At 39.2% G+C, this 19,205-nt stretch overlaps 1 protein-coding gene across 1 annotated transcript in view; it reads right to left on the reverse strand.

Moving 5' to 3' along the window:
* camk1b (calcium/calmodulin-dependent protein kinase Ib) overlaps positions 1 to 19,128 on the reverse strand; it is a 35,936-nt gene extending 16,808 nt beyond the window's left edge. The window contains exons 1-2 of the mRNA XM_061069440.1: positions 18,983 to 19,128; positions 11,479 to 11,592 (exon numbers count right to left, since the gene is read on the reverse strand). Of these exons, the coding sequence (XP_060925423.1) occupies positions 11,479 to 11,564 (86 nt within the window). The 5' untranslated portion in view covers positions 11,565 to 11,592; positions 18,983 to 19,128. The remainder of the gene's footprint in view (positions 1 to 11,478; positions 11,593 to 18,982) is intronic.
* Between the last annotated feature and the right edge of the window lie 77 nt (positions 19,129 to 19,205).

The following is a 19,205-nucleotide window of genomic DNA, read 5'->3' on the forward strand; positions in this document are numbered from 1 at the left end:
CTAAGCCCACTACAATAGACGCACAGGCCCATAAAACATAGATATAAGTGTTTAACAGACGATCGCAAAATAATGACATGAACAGAGTTAAAACCAGGCCAGCTAATGAGTTCCAATGACATTTATTTCTTATAACAGTCTCATTAAGAATGTGTATTAATGGGAGTTCGGTCTCAGTCCCCACTCTTAGTGTCTGCTCTCACCATCTGCTGTGTTACTGTTACATAGGTGCCTGTGCCAATACAAATATGTACAGTACAAATGCCGTGTTCAGGCATGTACACATTTTTTTAAAAGAAGCAAGGAAACTTGCTACATATATTGTGGTCTTTCCAGAATTGAAACCTCCCTTCACTTTGTATTTTGTGTTCCTTTAAATCCATCATTTCTCAAGCTACAACCAACCGCGCCATCTGTCCTGCTGAGAAATTGGTCAAGAAGTTATGCAAACACATGACAAAATGGTAACTGTGGAAAGGGCAGAGAGACATAGGGAAGCACCATCTGGTCCAATAAGAGCTGAGAGACGCCCAACTGGGAAACTGGCCCTGAAACATAAAAAGACCATCTTTGCCCAGTGGGCCCTCCAAACATAAAGACCTGCCCAACCAAATCAGCTTTGTATAAGTAAGCATGATACTGGTTTTATTAAGATATAGAATTGTAAGAGAATGAGATCTTAAGTATAAGATCTTAAAGCTGCTTATCAATATTTGTATGTTTAAAATGGATGAAATGGCCATGTGTAAAATGACAGAGGTTTCTATGTGAACCCAGAGATATTCATCAACCTAACTCAACCATTATCCTCGGAAGCTGACTGTTTTTTTCTTTAAGTCCACGTCACTGTTTCAATTCACTCTCGCGGCTCTTATCAGCAGTTTCCAGAATCTGCAAGCTTCTTGTTTTCTACCAACAAGCTCCAGCGACTCACTGTATGCTACCTTGCCCAGCAAACTGACATACAAACATTAATTTAATGTCTGGTGAATATAGTGGAACAAAAAACTGAGCGAAATGAAAAGTAAGATTTGGATTAAGATTTGTCAGGAGGCCAGAGGCAATACTTCAAATGAATGCTAATGCCCCCCCCCCACCGTCTGTTGAATATGTAAAACAGCAAATGTTTACTGACACGTTTGGTACATCAGATGATATCTCAACGTTGTTTAAAGTCTGTTGCATGGCCCCAGGAGCCTAACAACTTATTTTAAAGCCTGGACCTAGATTAGATTCTAAATTTAAATCCTGTCATTTTGTGGTTTCAGTTACATGAAGGCAAGAGATATTCTTTAGTATGATTCAATTTGTTTATGATAATACAATAGGTAATTGTGGTATGAACTGGTTCAGGATGAATACATGTATAATGACATTTAAAAAATCCCAACCGTGATACAAAAAGGATTTATTTAATTAACTGATAACAAATATCAACTCCTGATACCATCATGTTTCGTTAACTTTCCTCTTAATAATCGTTGAATATGAGTGTTGCCATGGTGCTGCTGTATTTGACTCACTGCCAGTGAGTTTTGGTTGGAGTCCTCAGTGAACTCCACACTTGGCTCACCAAGAGTAAATTGCTTAACCATATCAAGACAACTGAACGGCTACACTAAGAAAGCAATAGGGGATGCATTAGCAGAAATAAAGTGATTTCATTCTTTTTACAAAAAAAACATTAAAATAATTTAACACAAATATTACCCTTAAAAATGACAGCTATGATCAGTTCTTTAGAGAGTATGGAAAAGGAGTGTGTGAATGTGGCAAGTTTACATCTGGACATCTGGTGTGTGAGATACTGTGAGCACATTTTACACTGTGAATTTGGTTAGTGTGAGACACCAGTTTTCATTATAACGATGTTTACCAGTCTGATTTCTACCAGCAGCCGGCAGCTGTTTTCACCATGCAGCTAAAGAACAGTGATAGAGGAAGTACTCAAACATTTATTTGCGTAAAAGTACAAATATACTTAAAGCGGATCAGTTCCCCTCTCGTTATATATCACTTTAAAGAATGCAAAAAACAATGTGAACATGTGAAAATAAATCCGGTGCATGAAAAATTTACTTAAGTACAGTAATTTAGTAAATGTACTTCACTGCATCCAACTACTGTGACTGAATTATTAATATCAATAATAACAAAAACATTCTGCTCAGGGATTGGTGGAGACATTTGACTTGAATTTGTCAGCAGACACAACAAATGGAAGGAGAATATTGCTCCGTGGTGAACGTTCAGTAAATTGTCTGCTTACAAAGCTTAGCTATTACAACTAAAAGCACTGAATCCTAAAAAAATAATAAATCAAACTTTCTTCAGTTTTGAATCTACTTGAAAAAAGTCCCTATTGAATGTATATTTGTGTAATTAAGCTGCAAAGCGAAGAGGATGCTTCCCTGAGGCTCTCTGTGAGTGGAGATTAAAAAAACAAAACAGGGAATGTCTTTTCGAGACAGTTAGCTGATATGTGGAAACCTTTTCCAGTATGGGATATGGATAATAAGGGATTATGACAATGGATAAAGACTGTGGGAAGATGGTCATGATAAGCCTGCAAGTTGACTTAAAAATGTTAGGGGAGGGGTATATTGCTGTGTGCAGATGGGGTTGCATAATTGGGCCAGGCAGTGGGCAAATATATGTGTGTGTGTATTCGAGGAACTGCAGGCTATGCCATGCTGAGCTGAGCTGTGATGAGAATTAGGTCAGGGCAGAGCTGAAGGGCTGAGGGTACCATAAGCAGGGGTGGATTTTCAGGATTGGGTCAGACTTGGTAACGGTTCCAACTTGTCATTTTTCCAAAGAATAGCTTAACTCCGTCGATCGCTGCAGCCTCAGAGTGTAGAATGTGTAGTTATTCTCAGAATCTATCAGCGGCTCTGTTGATTGGTATTTCTGGAATGTGTCTTTTTATGGTGAGGAGCATACGAATGTCTATGCACTGAATCAAAAAGAAGAGGAGGAAGAGGAAGAGAAATAGTAGCCTGTCACAAGTCTTAATCATAACCTGTATGGTCTTATCTGCGTCTGGGACAGAATTACGAGGGCAGACACAGTAACATGTTGTCCTGTGCTTTGAGTTCCCGCAAAGGAGTGTGTGCCTCCTCCGCTCTAATGAAGGGAGGTATTATATCTCTCTCTCCCTCTCATCCAACAGCTCAGTCACAATAAAACCTTAAAGGTTCAAAGTGTAGAATTTAGTGAGATCGAGAGGTGAAGTTTCATGTTGCAGTGGAATACCCCTCACCTCACCCCGCCTTCCAAACATGGTGAAGAACCATGGTAGACTTCAGTTGTCATAAAAACTCAAAAGGTTTTTAGTTTGTCCAGTTTGGGCTACTGTAAAAAACATGGCGGCCTCCTTAGAGAGGACCGTCTCACGATGTAAGTATAAACTATTTAAATATAAAGGGATAATTTTCATGTAAAGACAACAACAATCCGTACAATTTAATTACACACTTGTGATAACATCACTAGGATTATTTTATATTCAATTTCCGCCAGTAGATCCCTTTCAACTAAATCGATCACACTGGACCTTTAAGACAAAGAAACAAATTTAAGAAAAGGAAAACAAGGACAGAGTATTTATTTTTAGATTTCTAGACAGGCCGTTGCCATTAGAGGGAGGATGAAGACAAGTGAGACTGTGATAAGACATGTCACTAATACAACTGTATAAATATGACGTGTTAAATGATAGATAAAGAGAGAGAGTTAAGGAAGAGACAGATGAAAAATAGATGAAGTGGGACAGCTCTCATGCTGAGCGACTCATCTGCTCCAGAAAGGTGGCTGTTTCCTTTTTTTCGAACTATATTCATCATCATTTTGAATTCATTTGATTCTGGTTCACTCAGACAAGCACTGAATAATGAAGAAGAAATAAAAATACCACCCAGAAAAGCATTGAATTCCTTCGTGGCTACAACTCAACTACATTTTTGAATCGCGTGCTGACATGAAAGCATGTTGATAGTGGGACGCTCACTATCTGGGAATCAGGAAGCAAAGCAACCAAGCATTCAGGGGTATAGTGCAGAGTAATGTGGTTTTCTTATTGGTATGGGATGAAGATATTGCTTAAAATGAGCTCAAAACATAACATATCATGCAAATCCATCCATCGATTATCTATATCCCATGATCCTCTATCCTGTAATGGTCATGGGGGGGTGACAGAAGCCAATCCCAGCTGACATTGGACAGGAGGCGTTGTAAACTCTGGACAGGTCCCAGCATATCACAGGGTTGATAGAGACAAGCAACCATTCACACATAATAAGAGTCTCTTTACTTCATCAACCTAACCCCAACCTGCATGTCTTCAAACTGTGGGAGGAAGCCTCAGTACCCAGTGGACATCCATGTTAACGAGGGGACAACATGCACACTCCATACAAAAAAACTGTGTTGCCCCATACATCATTCATTTATTGTGCATTTTTGGGGGATGATTTGGGATGTTGGTCAACAAAAAATGCAGGAGTAATAAAACACCAGTTTCATATAGGATACAACCTTCCACACAATCCTTAATATTTGTTTCACTTGAATGACACTCAGAAACTTGCAACCACAAACCTACAATTTTGGAAACTCTGGCAGGAGAAACATTACTTCTACTTTGAGATGAAGGATAATTTCAGCTGATCCCCTCCAGTGACTCCAGACATTTGTAGATGGTGGTTTTAATGAAGTGAAATGTGAAATGAGAAAAGGTCAGATCGTCCCCAAGCTGCTGTACTGAATTACAATTTTCCTTTAAATGCCTGATTATTGTAGATGACTCACAGAAAACGCTGCTCTGTCTTGTGCCTCCGTTTACGGACTGTAACATCTGACTGTTTTCATGCATTTCATGTATTCCAAACACATACAATTCATCAACACACTACTGAGACATGTACAAATGAACTGTGTGTTTTGTTTGTTGAATAGCTGTAACATATAGAGAAGTCTGACAGGGTGATAAAGCCCTGAGAGTGAAAGTTTGTCCTGTTGTAGCCTGACATGAGAGTTTGCTTAAACCGATTCGACCAAAAAAAAAAACAGAGTTTAACAAATTCTGAAACAGTCCAAATTTTGTGGTTAAAACACTTTCAATGATGCAGTATCTTTGGTCAGAGGATCTGTATTAGAGCAAGTTCCACTAATTGTACAGAAAAATCTTTGTAATTAAGATAATACAGTTCATACAGTAATAACATCTTCAACAAACTGTCAAAGCAACGGGATATTTTATAACATCTTTCAGTGCGGTCTATAAATAACTGTTTATGTCATCATTGTAATTCAAATGCATTTGACACTAAGGCAGACACAGCATCACATAAACCTATATATAGTGTTCCCTATAGTCTTGTGCACACTGACACACACACACACACACACACACACACACACACACACACACACACACACACACACACACACACACGTGAGAGTTATTGAACCTTCCACTCAGAAACAGAGAGCCCTCAGACAAAGTGGTGAATCAGTGTTAAAACCTTTATAATGTAGCCGAGAGGCACGAGCGTGAGGGAACAAGTGGAGCAAAAGGTTCCTCTTCTGACGACCAGATTGTTCTCCAGCCAGACGACCGTTTACATGTCATAAACAACAAAAACTCTTGCTGGATTCTCGCACGCAAGATTTGAACCATCAGCGAGGAAACACCTATACTCAGACACCGCTTGTCTAATGGAAATATCAAGCTCTAAAAATATTTCTATTTTATCTATCTCCTGAATAGAGGCAATGAATTTTGAATATAGGCAATGTGGATGATAAGCTCACTTGTGATGTCTGAGAAACTTCAGTGGATCAAAAATAACTGAGATTCATTCAGAGAGACGGGGAGAGAGAGGCAGACAACAATCAGTTACAAATTTACAATACCAAAAACATATCTTTTTTATTTGCTCTTTCATTCGGTCTGTCTCTCTCTCAATCACACACATGCATGTACGCACACACTATTCTCCCCAAATCAATAGCTGGTCATACGAGAGTGCTTGGGCTACCAGGGTCAACATAACTTACAGAGACAGGCAGGGGACAATCCATCAGCCCTAATGATTTTAAATGATTCCGCGCTCTTTCCCATGTTGTCCCGTCCCCAATGGGTTTTAAAATGCATTCTGGGTTAAAGCATTAGAGAGTTTCCCCCTTTACTGCTCGCGGCATGAGAACATGTGCAGCCATTTAAAAGTCAGGAAAGGCGAAATGGCCAATGTCATGGGTCGAGAAATCTTGAAGTCTGCTGCTAAGTGTGGGAACAGTGAAAGAAAAACTCAAGAGCTGTTTACAGACCTGATGTAAAAATATCCACATCGATACAGCTGTGACAAAGCAATGAGGGCAAAGGGATTGAAAAGGAATTTGCAAATAAGCAGTATACATTAATCTAATTTATTAGAAAACATTTCCAAATTAAACGGTTAGACGATTTGCTTAGAATTGTTTTATTGAATTTAGAACTCTTTCTTTCGGATCACTCTTAAAGTTTATTTTTTATAAATGCACTTTCATTTTCAGACAATGGCATTCTTGCAACCCCTATTTTATCAGATTCGTTTAATTATTTTACGATTAGTCATTTTTTATTTCTCTCTTATATATGGCTTATTTTGATATATTATTGATTGATATTATTTGTAGTAGCTTTTATCATTTCATCTTCTATTGTTAGAAAAGTGTTATATAAATTAGTTTTTATATTGTTATCGTTACACTAATATTAAAGGACAGACATTCTATGTATCCACAGTGGCTACATTGATCACAGACCTGTGAGCTGGTTGTTCACAGATGGAAACCCAGCATGAATTTGAACAGTGGATATTGGACAGAGTGGACACTAATAACTGTTTGTGGTGACATATAAACAGAGCTACAGCAATTACACAGGAAATATCAGTTTTCCGATCATGTGACCAACCAGCCAGGATGACACACTGAACATCATACACCGGACAGAGTAGAGTATATCAATATTGGGAAAAAAGCCAAGGAAAGTTCAGCAAAGCCGTATGAAAATTAAAGTAGTAATAGAATAGGTTAATTTAGATCCTTTCTTTAACGTTGATGAGAAAAAGCTGGTTTTTCTGTTGCATAAAACACTGCTTCACACACACACACACACACACACACACACACACACACACACAAATGATCTGCTCTTATAAATAGTGAAAATCTTTCTTCTGCAGAGAAGCTATCTCACTTACTACCTGGCATACCCACCGTTATAATAGCAAATTTGCAAAGGTGCAAATACACCTGGTTTTCTATGGGAGTGGGAGTTGTATTGCATATCATGTGCAAAACACACCCAGGGTAAATGTACAAATCTATAGCGTGTAGTGCAGAACAAGAACAAAGTAGATTTGGACACACCCTAAACGCACCATGTCCTTTATATCATGTGCTTTGGTTCGTAAAATAAACCCACCTGTCTTATTTACAATAACCCAGAGGAGGATCAGTCTTAGAGTTGTGTGTCCTCAGTTGTGTACCCGTACGATAGGAAAGCTTTAATTTAAGCTGAAAATCAAAGGGCGGCAGGACACACCGGGATGTCTGTTCCACAGTGAACACAGCATGAAGCCAGGAAACAGAGCAGGTGACAGGGATGGGGAGCCAGAATGGAGCTGGATTTCTGGCTGTAGGGACGTGGTTTTGACAGAGATGGGTTGGACGGAGACAGAAACAAACACAGAGAGAAAAAGAGAGGTGTGGGGGGGGCCCGGATAGACAGATTAACGTAAGTAAGAGAAAATGAGGAAAGAAGGACGGCAAGAGAGGATTTGAGTTGATTGCAGTGAAAGTGCTGTCGCCTGTTTGTGCATTATTAATCCCCATCTGGTTTAATTACAAAGACATGTGGCAGCAGCTGGAGATTCACCAAACAAACCGGGACATGTCAGTGGTATGCAAGTCAAAATGCCAACATCTACGACGATTGTGTTACAGAAGACATTTGAAAGAAATAATGAAACGTGAGAACTAATTGTTACAAATGGTGTATTTTTCATATGGTAACATGCACTGACAATTTTGTCATTGCATATTATTGTTGAAAAAAAATACAAATCTTATAGCATACTTTAGTAAGTGATGAGCCATATAAGAATGTGAGTATGCTCTTTTTCCATGTGTATTTATCTTAATTAAACATAACAAATACTCTATGGGTTATTAATACCTGAATTTATTGTGTTGGTTCAGGACAGGAGTTTTATGGAGTTCTATGTTTAAAAGATAATGAAAATGTCCCTTATGAGGTGATTGATAGCAGTTATAGTCCTTCATGGTCCGTGAGGGAGGTCTGACACATGAGCGCATATCTAGAGAAACATGTGTCCCTTTCTTTTTACAGTATTTTCCTATAAAAGATAGCAAGTTTATCTCTTGCACAATTTACCCGATGCTGGATTATTAATAGCAAATCAAAAACTTTGTTTCCATAGTGACTGTTTGAGTCCATTATGGAAAGTGTCTCCTGTTGTTACCAAGACAACAATCCAGCAATGGCAAAAAGGAACGAGGCACGCAGCTGAGTGATGCGGTGAGCTGGTGATCTCTCTATAAACAAGCTCTGCACCGAACCGTGGGCAGGTGGAGAACAGGAGGAATGATGGTTTTCATGTGTGCACTTATTAGATCAATTTGATGTTATATTCCTATTCCACTTTTTGTCATTGTGCACATAGGGAGCTAGAAACAGTTAAGGTCATTTTTTTTATATAGCATGATCGCTATATATTTGTTCATCTATGACTTTTAATATAAAATGTTTGTCTGTGTTAGGTTTCCCTTAAATCAGAAGTTAGAAGTTTAAAGACGGTAAGTGGCCATACATCGGTGTCATCTGTGTCTAAGAGGCTACAGGTTTTACAACTTCACAAAATAAGCATGGGTTTAATCTTGGATTCAGTTGGTGTTCACAAAGCTTAATCCTACACCAACAAGGATGTGTGTGTGTGTGTAAAGGGTGCTTGGTGTCAGACACCTTTGATAAACATCCTGCCTGATAGCCCAAAGAGTAGTGGGATTAAAAGTGACATTTATCTGTGCTTTGTGTTCCTAGAGAACAAACTAGGATCCAACTTGCTTCTGCCAGCCATGGTGAAACTGGGCAGACGTTTCACTTTGGGATGGAACCATTTAGACATGCGGACCAAGTTAACCCCAGCAGGAAGTCACAAGGACAGAAATGTATTGCTGGTGGAATGTGCTCTATTGTTGTTAGTGCCAAATTAGTAATGGTTTTCCTACTCACTTGCACACAGCATAAACTGCCATATACAGTGTGTCAGGCTTGGGAGATGTAAGGATATATTGCATTCCAAAAACTAAGCCATGACCATTTTGAGACAGAGCTACTATTTACCTAACCCCCAATCTTAAAATGTCTGGATTTACATCATGGATACTGAGACTGAGTAAACAGATTAAGGAAGACCAACATCTAAGGAGCCACAACAGAAAGACATAGAACACCGGGCAAAATACCTCAGCAGCATTTTCCAATAAAATTCTCCTCAGAAATACTGCTGATACTGGACTTAACCTGCTAAATGTCCTGCATGAGGCAAACACTGTCTTACATGGTCTCACACGGGTTATTAATTTAATTCCATGTTGAAACCCTTTTTATCAAAATGAAGTTTTGATCAGCACTTGTCCCAGCATACACCCAATACTGGAAACAACCACAGATGAACGTCATTATATTGAACTACCACCTCATAGGAGCCCTTTAATTGAAAACACGAATGCAAAAGCCACAACCCAGTTAAAAAGCCACACAACGGAAAGAGGTAAAAAGAGCTGTCCTACGTGAAAACCCAGTCAAGCCAGTCAGGCTTTTGGGGTTGTGTGAAACAACATACCAAACCACATTCTCATTATCCTTTGGCGAAAATTCCACTCATGCTCACAATAACAAAGCAGCCATTCCCCCCCTTATCAGCACCACTCAGGGAATTGAATCATAAAACTTCACATTGATAACTATCACAGTGACACTACTCTTTTGATCAGCGTAGCTTCATGTTGTTGATTTCTTATGTCTAATAAAATGTGTCATTGCCCTTTGAAGATCCTGTGATACCGTTTTTATTAAATGTTGTCCTTAATGATAATGTAGTCTAATATAATCAGTGCAGCAGCCCCGCAATAACTCATCTTTATCGAGTGTTTCATGCTCAGTTTTGGTTGACGCTGTGTCAGAGGTGGTGACTCAACTCTGTAGTAAATTTATGAGGTTGTATATTTTGGCGTGCTGCTTCACTGTGAACTGCATTTCCTTATGAGGAATTTTGAAAGTTCAAACAAAAAGTGGAGCATTACAAGCTTCATGAAGATATACTGCAGTGCTATTTTACTACTGAACATTTACTACAGAGATATTAGATTTAATTACATTAGGCTGCACAAACTGAACACTACTAAATAATCCTATTTAAAAAATGACCAGAGGAATTTTTACAGCCAGATTGTAAAATTTAAGTTAAACTTATGAGAATATATCAAACTACTAATGTTACTGCGTATGACTTCCTTTACTAAATGTATTGTGTAAATGAATGAATGAAATCGTTCTTCAGAATCAGTTTTAGTAACAAGAATATTCTTTCTTTTTTAGCACATAAACACAAGGTCTTTGAAGAGATTGTGCCACAAGCAAATCACACAAACTTTGAGAGATGGAACTCTGGCAGCTGATTTCATCATGGACCAGGAGTGGGCATTATTTACAACCACTTTATTTTGGAAATGCAAAACAAATCTTCCTCTGATTTTGTTTGATAAAAAAAATTTAAAATTAAAGAAAAACATCTTCATTTTCCCATTTTTCTTGTGCCTGGCCCTGACACTCTGACAAATATCTGTTATGATGCTCCAGACACATCCCTGCAGACAACTCCTGTACTCAAAAACATTGTAGAATCTAGATAAACGTAGAATGTAAAAGAAAAGTTTACCAGTATTGAAAAGACCATCTAAATGGGTTTAATGATTGTTTAATGTGCTGATAATAAGAATAATGATTATTTGAGTTTCAACTACAGCAGAAAAGTAGCTGTGACATTATAGCCGACCAGTTCTTCCATGAAAAACAAACAGTCAGGGGTAACCCAGCTTAAATAAACTTTCAACACATTTAAAAAAAATAACCTTGTCAGGAGTATATATGCACAGTATCAAATTAATGGCCAGTCAACTACCGCCCATAACCATCCACACGAATACTTTCATAATGATTTGATAAATTCTATTCAGAAAGAAAAAAATTATAATATTTAACAAATATGCATGATATGCATCATCAAATATCTAAAAGCCACGCACCCATAATTTAAACCAAGGCGATGTTTCCCAGAGTGTGAAAACGCTGTAATGCGAAGCTGAAACACAGGAGATTTTTGCCACCGGCAGTGACACACTTACGTTCCCAGGATCTCTTTGAAGTCATAGTTCTCCTTCACATCTGTGGTCTTCTTTTTCCACTCATGGCATTCGTCACCCAGCGGCATCTTCTTGTTGTTGCGGTCAGATACAATACTGGTGAGGAAGAAGAGGATAAGGAAGAGGTGCTCATTAATACTAACACATTAATAAAACCGCCTTCTACCTGCAGTAAATACAATACAGCAAATATAGCACTCACTTTTTATTTAATTGAGATTTATTTGTAAATGACATCGCTGGATTCCTTGGCGTCACTTGTGTTGACATTGTCATAGTACGTAATATGTGATGCCAGCTGCAGCGCAAAACACATCCAGATAACCCTTCATTGTAAAACAAGGCAGGTTTATTTGTGAAGCAAATCTTTCACATACATAGGCAAATAAAAGTACTTTGGACTTAACCATGTGTAATAAATGAAAGTAGTGTTGTTGTGTTGTGACTATTTATACATGTGTGGCTCACCTACGGTTTGCATCAGCCTTGTGGGTATAAATTTGAGCACCTCCTGCTACAGTTTATAAAACTGCTGTAATCAACGTTCTGCCGTATCAAATCTCATGATGAAAAATAATTTCTCTATTTGATTCTATTTTACACTTTCAGGAAAGGAAACCTCCCAAACTGTTACTACATCAGCATTTGTGATTGCAGAGGATTGCAACAATCTGTTTCACAACTAGTTGCATGTCCCTCCAAGGACCCAAGATTGTGGTAAACCCTGCTTCCTCTTAAATACAACTTTGCCATAAAAAACACGTTGTGGTTACTTGAACATGACAGACTTGTCTTTAATTAGACTCGTAAGGAAGTTATGTCCTGAAGTTTTGACCAAGTATCTTTATAGTCAACTAAAGAATGTCAGGGAGGATAAAAGTCATGGTCAATATCTGATTACTTTAGGTTAATAAGTAAAGGTTCTGTCACACCACTGTCGGAGTTCAGTGTCTGAGCTGGATAAAGCAAAGGGCTACAGGTTCAGATAATACAACTCAGGATCATAAATTCCTATGAACAGCAGTTAAGTGTTGTTCTTTCATGTTTACTACATCAACGGCGTAGATGACTCAACAACTGTTAAAAACAACCTAAACAAAGCTCCTCACCTCCAGAAAGGAGCATTTAGTTTTCTTACACTAAGGAGGTTATGTTGCCATTGCTGTTTGTCTATTGGCAAGATTACGCAATTTTCAATTAGTAATGATATTCTAGTGTGCTAGGTTAATAGTTTGGTTAATAATTATTTAGATTCCACAGATTTTGTGAATTTGTTGAAAATCTTACAATGGTGATCTTAATTCAGTTACTACATGATAGCAAATAGAGCCAAGAACCATAGCAATATTTGTGTGGGTCTATACGTTCAAATCTTTAGGTTTGTTCCATTTAACTATATCAGACTATATCAGATATTTTAGCTTACTGTGTTTTATGTTAACTCTTTGAAGAAAGAAGTACAAGTACATAGTAATAAATGTATCTGAACTCAATACGTATACAATGTGGTGATAAAGCCATGGTGGAGCTCTCTGAGTGCCCTTCTGGTTTCATCTCTGTCTGGTTATTGATGTATTTGTTGGCAGGATTGAGCAAAACTTTTTGACGAGATTTATGGGAACATGGAAGATTTTATTAAAATTTGGAGCAGATCCGGATTAAGGAGCAGAACCAGGAATAATTCTGTCTCTCTTTTTATGGTAAATAAACAATTCAGGTTAACGGATCACGTTTTCTTGTATAATTCTACTTTAGGAATTAGACAATAATGTGTAGGATTGTTGGGCCCATGGTGTAGGTGCTGCACTGAGTGCCATTCTAGCTATGACATTCATCTGTTTATAACTAACCCTAAACCACAACCGTAACACCTTGTTAGTTTGTAACTTCCCTGAGCTTCTATAATGCTTGATTTTAATCAAGGTGTCACAGCTTCATAATCAAATATGTACAGGAATCAAGTATAAATACATTGCCGCATTTAACCCAATGTGAATTCTTTAGTTGCTTCCCATTCTCACATTTTGTCTCAGTTGCTCATATCTCTAAGTAACATCAGATGTTTTTCCTCAACATGCTCTGAAGAGTGGGAGTGATCACAGAGGACCCTGCTGTCACAGCTATCATCGTCTGAACCCAGAAAGTGCCTATAACTCAAGACCTAGACGACTAAAATAGCCCTGTTCATATCAGCATGCCTCACTCCTCCTCTGTTCCTGCTGCTTGCCTGGCAACTTCACAGTCTGTCTATGAGATGATGTAACACATTGTTCTGGATGGCACAAGTGCTGTTGTGTTAAAGACAAAATAATCGCACCAGTTAATCAGTTAATCTGCTCCCAGTTAGTTCACAGTCTGCTCGTTTGGATGCTGAGCTGTGTATATGAGAGGCATCAAGTGATAGACAGGGGCTGGCTCAACACTGCTGTTATCTCCCAGTAAATGTTAATAGGACAAATAGGACATGGCCTCTTGGAGCTGCTTTGAGGCATCTACACTCACACACACAAACACATACACGCACATACACGCACATGCACACACGGTGGCTGCCTTTACTAATGTCAGGAGTCGGGCTTCATAAGTGTTGTCATGGAAACCCAAAGGAGCTGCTATGGTATCGGAGTCTAAATTGCTTCAGTGTCTAATGGCAGGTGGCAGCTAAGGTGGGTATCATTTTGGTCACTTCGACGGGTGGCTGCAGTATTTTATGATTTGGTTAGAAAAGATGTCACAAAAGGATTTTCAGATCGGATTATAAAGCACATCACAAACAAGAAGAGGTGATAAAAACCCATTCTGATAAATATTACATGGGCAACTCATTATCTACACCTCCAGATGACCATGGAGGCGGTACTATCTGATTTTTAATTGATTCATTGATTGTTTTGTCTATTTTATCTTTGGCTTATCCCAAATTACAGTACATATGACCACACACAAGTAGACATGTATCACACATAAAATACACAATAGAGTAACAACAGGTACCAGCAAATGTGTTAACAAATCATACTAAATAACAAGTAGGTCCCTGATGCCGTAATTCAGTGTTCAATGTCAGTGTGAAATAGAGCAGTGGTTTGCAAAGGGGGTCTGTGGACACCCGGGGTATTTTGTTTTGACGTGGTGTAGAGTAGAAGTGTGAGAGAAATCTCTGGTATAAGGAATAAAAGCCCTACAATAGATTTTTTGTCTACAAACAAGAGCAGCTCAGACTCTACATGTATGGGTGTGAAGTATGTGTAGTTATGTGTGCAATTTTCCTCTGTACAAAACCTTCAAATATACTGTGAAATTGTTTTTGTGACTTGCCATCACCTTGCCTGTAAAATTAACAATTTTGGAGATCTTGTTTTAGCTCTTAACACTCAAGCTGTTGTGTTGGATGAGAAGAGCAGTTTTCAACAAGGCTGCTTTGAGCTATTTCAAGTACAGTATGTGTTGACTTGTGCCGAAGCTCTTCTATCCTTCCTGGATAAAAACAGTTGCTGGTTCGCTCCCTGAAATACGCTCTACTGAGATCTCATTAAAAGTTTGGGTCTGATCTGTGTGTGAGAACAGAAAACGTTCTCATGTGCCAGGTCCATCCACAGGCAGTGTGTTTTGTTAAGTACTTCGAGCTTTGTGCAATCGGAGGAACAACTTTGTGCATATCTGATTTAAACATACTGAACTGTGGAAACAAAAAGCACCCGGAACAATGTTAAGCACACCGATAACATTTAAATGCTTATCTAGTCCAGTACACTGTCTCCTCTGCTGTGTTTTGCCATTTAAAGCACCTAAGGTACAAGGAAGTGATTGTCTGTGCTGAGGGGAAGCAGAAAGAGGAAGTCCAGTCAAATGAGTGAAAAGCTTTGCTGGTAAATCTGCAGTCCGGTGGCTTCTGCTCCTCCTGGAGTCTAATAACTACTGTAGGGGACAAACAACAATACACAGTCGACTGTAACTCTATTCCCCAATACAATTTAAACTTGACACCAGTCTCTCTCTGTGGAAATTGAGGATCCATTACCAAGCATGATTTTTCCCCCTCCAATGTTTTCACTGAAAAATGATCTGGCATACGAGTGATTGTGACAGCAGCAGTGGCTGCAAAACTAACAAAAGACAAAAAACAGGTTCTGTGATTTGTAAATGTTGAAGCATTTCTGGGATTCTTTCGTCTCTCTTGTGGGGGAGGGGACATTAACCAATTGATACGATTACGGATTACACAGATATGTCATAATATTTATTCAAACTATCAATGATTAATCAGTAAGTATTGGTGGAAGGGTGTGGTATTGGTCAGGAAAGAGCTCATTCAATTTTGGGGTGGATCTGATTTCAGGGGTCGGATCCAGGGTATTTTTTCACTTTCTTTGACATGGTGAGATTGGCTGTTTTTCAACATTTTACCTGTTTTCTCAGAGAATAATAAATGGATATTGATGAAAAAAACTGAGATGTTTAGGGGACTGATATTTATGTGTGTTTGCATTATGGTGAAGATCCAAATAAAAATCAGGATGTAGTGAATTTAAATGTGGTTTCGAGGGGAATGTTAGAGCTTGTTTGTTTGATAATTCGCAGGATTCCGCGGAAACTACTGGAGTCATTACCACGAAATTTGGTTGAAGGAAGCCACCCATTCAGTTTTGATGCAGATCCAGATTAGGTGGCAAGTTTGGGACTTTCTTCACTTTATTTAACACTGAAAGACGTTTGGACATTTTCAGTGATTGAATTTGAGGAGATTTATGTCAGGTTAACTATGATGGAGTTGTATTAGTGATTTAGAGAATTTATAAGGCAAATTATGAACTGATACACTGAACAGATGTATCAACAAGGATGAATTAAGGTTATTTCCACTATTTGACATGATTTATTTCAGCAGGATGTTACGGTTCTTGTGTTTAAAAAAGAAGCAACTATGAGGTCAGACACAACTGACACAGCACAGGTTTTGAGGAAACTGTGGCTGAAGTAAACACATCTGACATACTGCTTGTTTGTAGCATCTCACCTTGCTCGTATGGAGATTCATGGAGATTCATGTTAATTCATGCACGGAGAACAGGTGATAACGAACGTCAACGTATTTTAAAATGCATCAACTGCTGCTTGTTCATTTGAGAAAACTACAGGTAACTTCTGTACCAACATGTTATTCTCTGTCATAACAATTCAGTGGCGCACACATCTGGAAATGGTTTATAAAGGGCAACTTCATATCACATTTGAAACAACACAATTCGAGCTACTGGAGCTTTCAGGATCTTGTCAAATTCAGGCAAGGAAGTTGTTTTTTTCAAACCAGCCAATGCGATAGACAGCAGTATAGGGTTGAAGTTTGAAACACGCAGGAGCAGATAGAGATCGAGTTTGAAAAATGTGAGAAAGAATAGAGGAGAGACACATGCAGGTATCGGATGAGCATGTAGGAGACCAAAAAAAATAAAAACAGCCCCTCCTTGTCCACTCATGACATGACCGTTGGCCGGTGGGTAAAGACAAGCTGCTAAAATTCAAGAAGCAACAGGACTGATAAGGTTGGAGATCAGCGGGAGGGGGGGGGTGCACGATACCATGAACCACATTCCCGGTACTATGAGACATGCAGCATTCACCCTTGTTTAAGGTTAACACAAAGAGAGAGTCGCTGTACTCACTGGTTTCCCATCCCTGTGATGTGCAGTGGACAGAAGAAACACACACACACAAACAAACACACCACCACAGTTAAATGTGTGAAAATGGCGTGTAGCTGAGTGTGAAATTCAGTGCAATGGCGTTGAAAACATTAGGCAACAGGAAACACCCAGAGACAAACAGACAGACTTCTGCTTCTGCTGAAAAGAAATGTTTCATTAAAACCCGGGGTTTGTCAGGAATTGGTAGAACAGGTAGAGATGATGTGAACTAGGTTGAATTGCACAACCAATTCCACATCTTTAACACACGGAATGAAAATGACTCATCAAACAATTGAACAGACAAAGATCACAGGGCTGAAGCGTGTTATTAAAAGCCTGAACACACACAGTGAAGTGCAAAGGCCATTTGTGAGTCATGGTTCACTTACATATTAAATCAACATGGACAATAACAAGTATGAGAAACGGTCCGACTAATCTGCATCAATGTTTCCTCAACTGATCCCATGATGGTGCTTGTGTGCACCCAGCGGCTGAGAGAGAGAGAGAGATTTACTAACAGGCTGCTGCTGCCGATGACGCACAGCAAATCTCCTCTCAAAGTGAGCCTATTAATTGATCAGCAGAGTGATCCTCACAAGATCCCAGGTAGTGTGTGTGTGTGTGTGTGTTTGAGGGAGAGAGAGAGATTTGAGAGGAAAGTGGATAGAGCAAGAGAAATGAGAAACCAAACATACTTAAGGAACTTGCGGTGGTTGAAAGCAGTGGAAAATTACATCATTTCGAGTTGACTGAGAAATCCTTCCAACCATTTCTGCTCGAAAGAATAACAACACTAGAAAAACTATCAGGGCTTTCACTGAGACATATAATAGAGGTCATTTGAAAATGATATCTTTAAAATCTCTCTTAATTACACATTTTTACAGGTGTGCTTGAGGTGTGAATTCATCTTTAACTTTATTTACTTTTAATCTGGCTCTGATCTGTTTTTATAATTTGATGTTTTACTTCATTTTGGTTTTACCCTCTTTCCCATCTTGTACATTTGTATTCTCATGTTGGTACTCCAATGTTGTCTAATTGCTTTTTAATTGTTTTCTCGTTTCCTCAGCTTTAACAAACTGGGTTTTGAAAAGTGCTATATAAATAACGTTTAATATTCATTATGTTATTGAGCTGTCCCATTGGAGAAAAAACTACAAAAATGTATTACTGCAAAGTAGTCCAATAGTTGCTAAAGTTTGACCAAATAATTTGCGTTATCACCAAAACATAGAAGATAAAAAGAATAAAAAGGATGCAAAGCGACATACTGGGCCTCCTGTCATGTGACAACATTCCAAACAGCTCTGTATACATTAGGACTTGGGAGTCTGCTGAGGCTCCGTTGTGTGAGATATGAATTGTGAGTCTTTTGCGCAGTCATAGTCATTCCCTGGAAATAAAAACTGCCACACGTTGCAAAAACAATGTTCAGCTTGTCTCGGTTTGCATAATTTTGTGCAATTATAATGGAGGGTTTGGGAGGAGGGGAGGGGTCAGACGCGAAGTATCTATAGTAAGTGATGTCAGTGTCACTCTCGCTTCCTGTGCGAAATAAAGTGAAGCTGCGTAGCACAACCAACTTTACCGCGACGTTTAGTTTGAAAGTGACAGAGAGGTTCCTCCGTTTGACTCTGAACCACGACCCCCCCCCCCCCCGAAGTGTCACTCCCTGATAAGAGCTGCCGAAAGACACGAGCTGTCAAACCACGGACACCAGCGAACATCCCCGAGTGTGTGTCTGTGAGTGTGTGTGTGTTAGTGTGTGTGTTAGTGTGTGTCATGACACCTACCTGAAGAGAAGCGGAGAGCTGTCGGGGAGCTCCGGAGGCTGGTGTGGCTCCGTGTGTGTCTGTCAGCGTGTGAGTGTGTGTCTGTGAGTGTGTGTCTGTGTGTGTGTGCAGCTCCTCTCCTCTCACACTGACTCTCCTCTGCAGCCTCACCGCCAGCAGCCTGCGCTCCTCCTGACGTCACCGCAGCGCTGGGGCCAATCAGCGCCCGAGCTGTGGCGCCCAG

Source organism: Limanda limanda, chromosome 4 (genome assembly GCF_963576545.1).
Source record: "Limanda limanda chromosome 4, fLimLim1.1, whole genome shotgun sequence".
Classification (NCBI taxonomy): Eukaryota; Metazoa; Chordata; class Actinopteri; order Pleuronectiformes; family Pleuronectidae; genus Limanda; species Limanda limanda.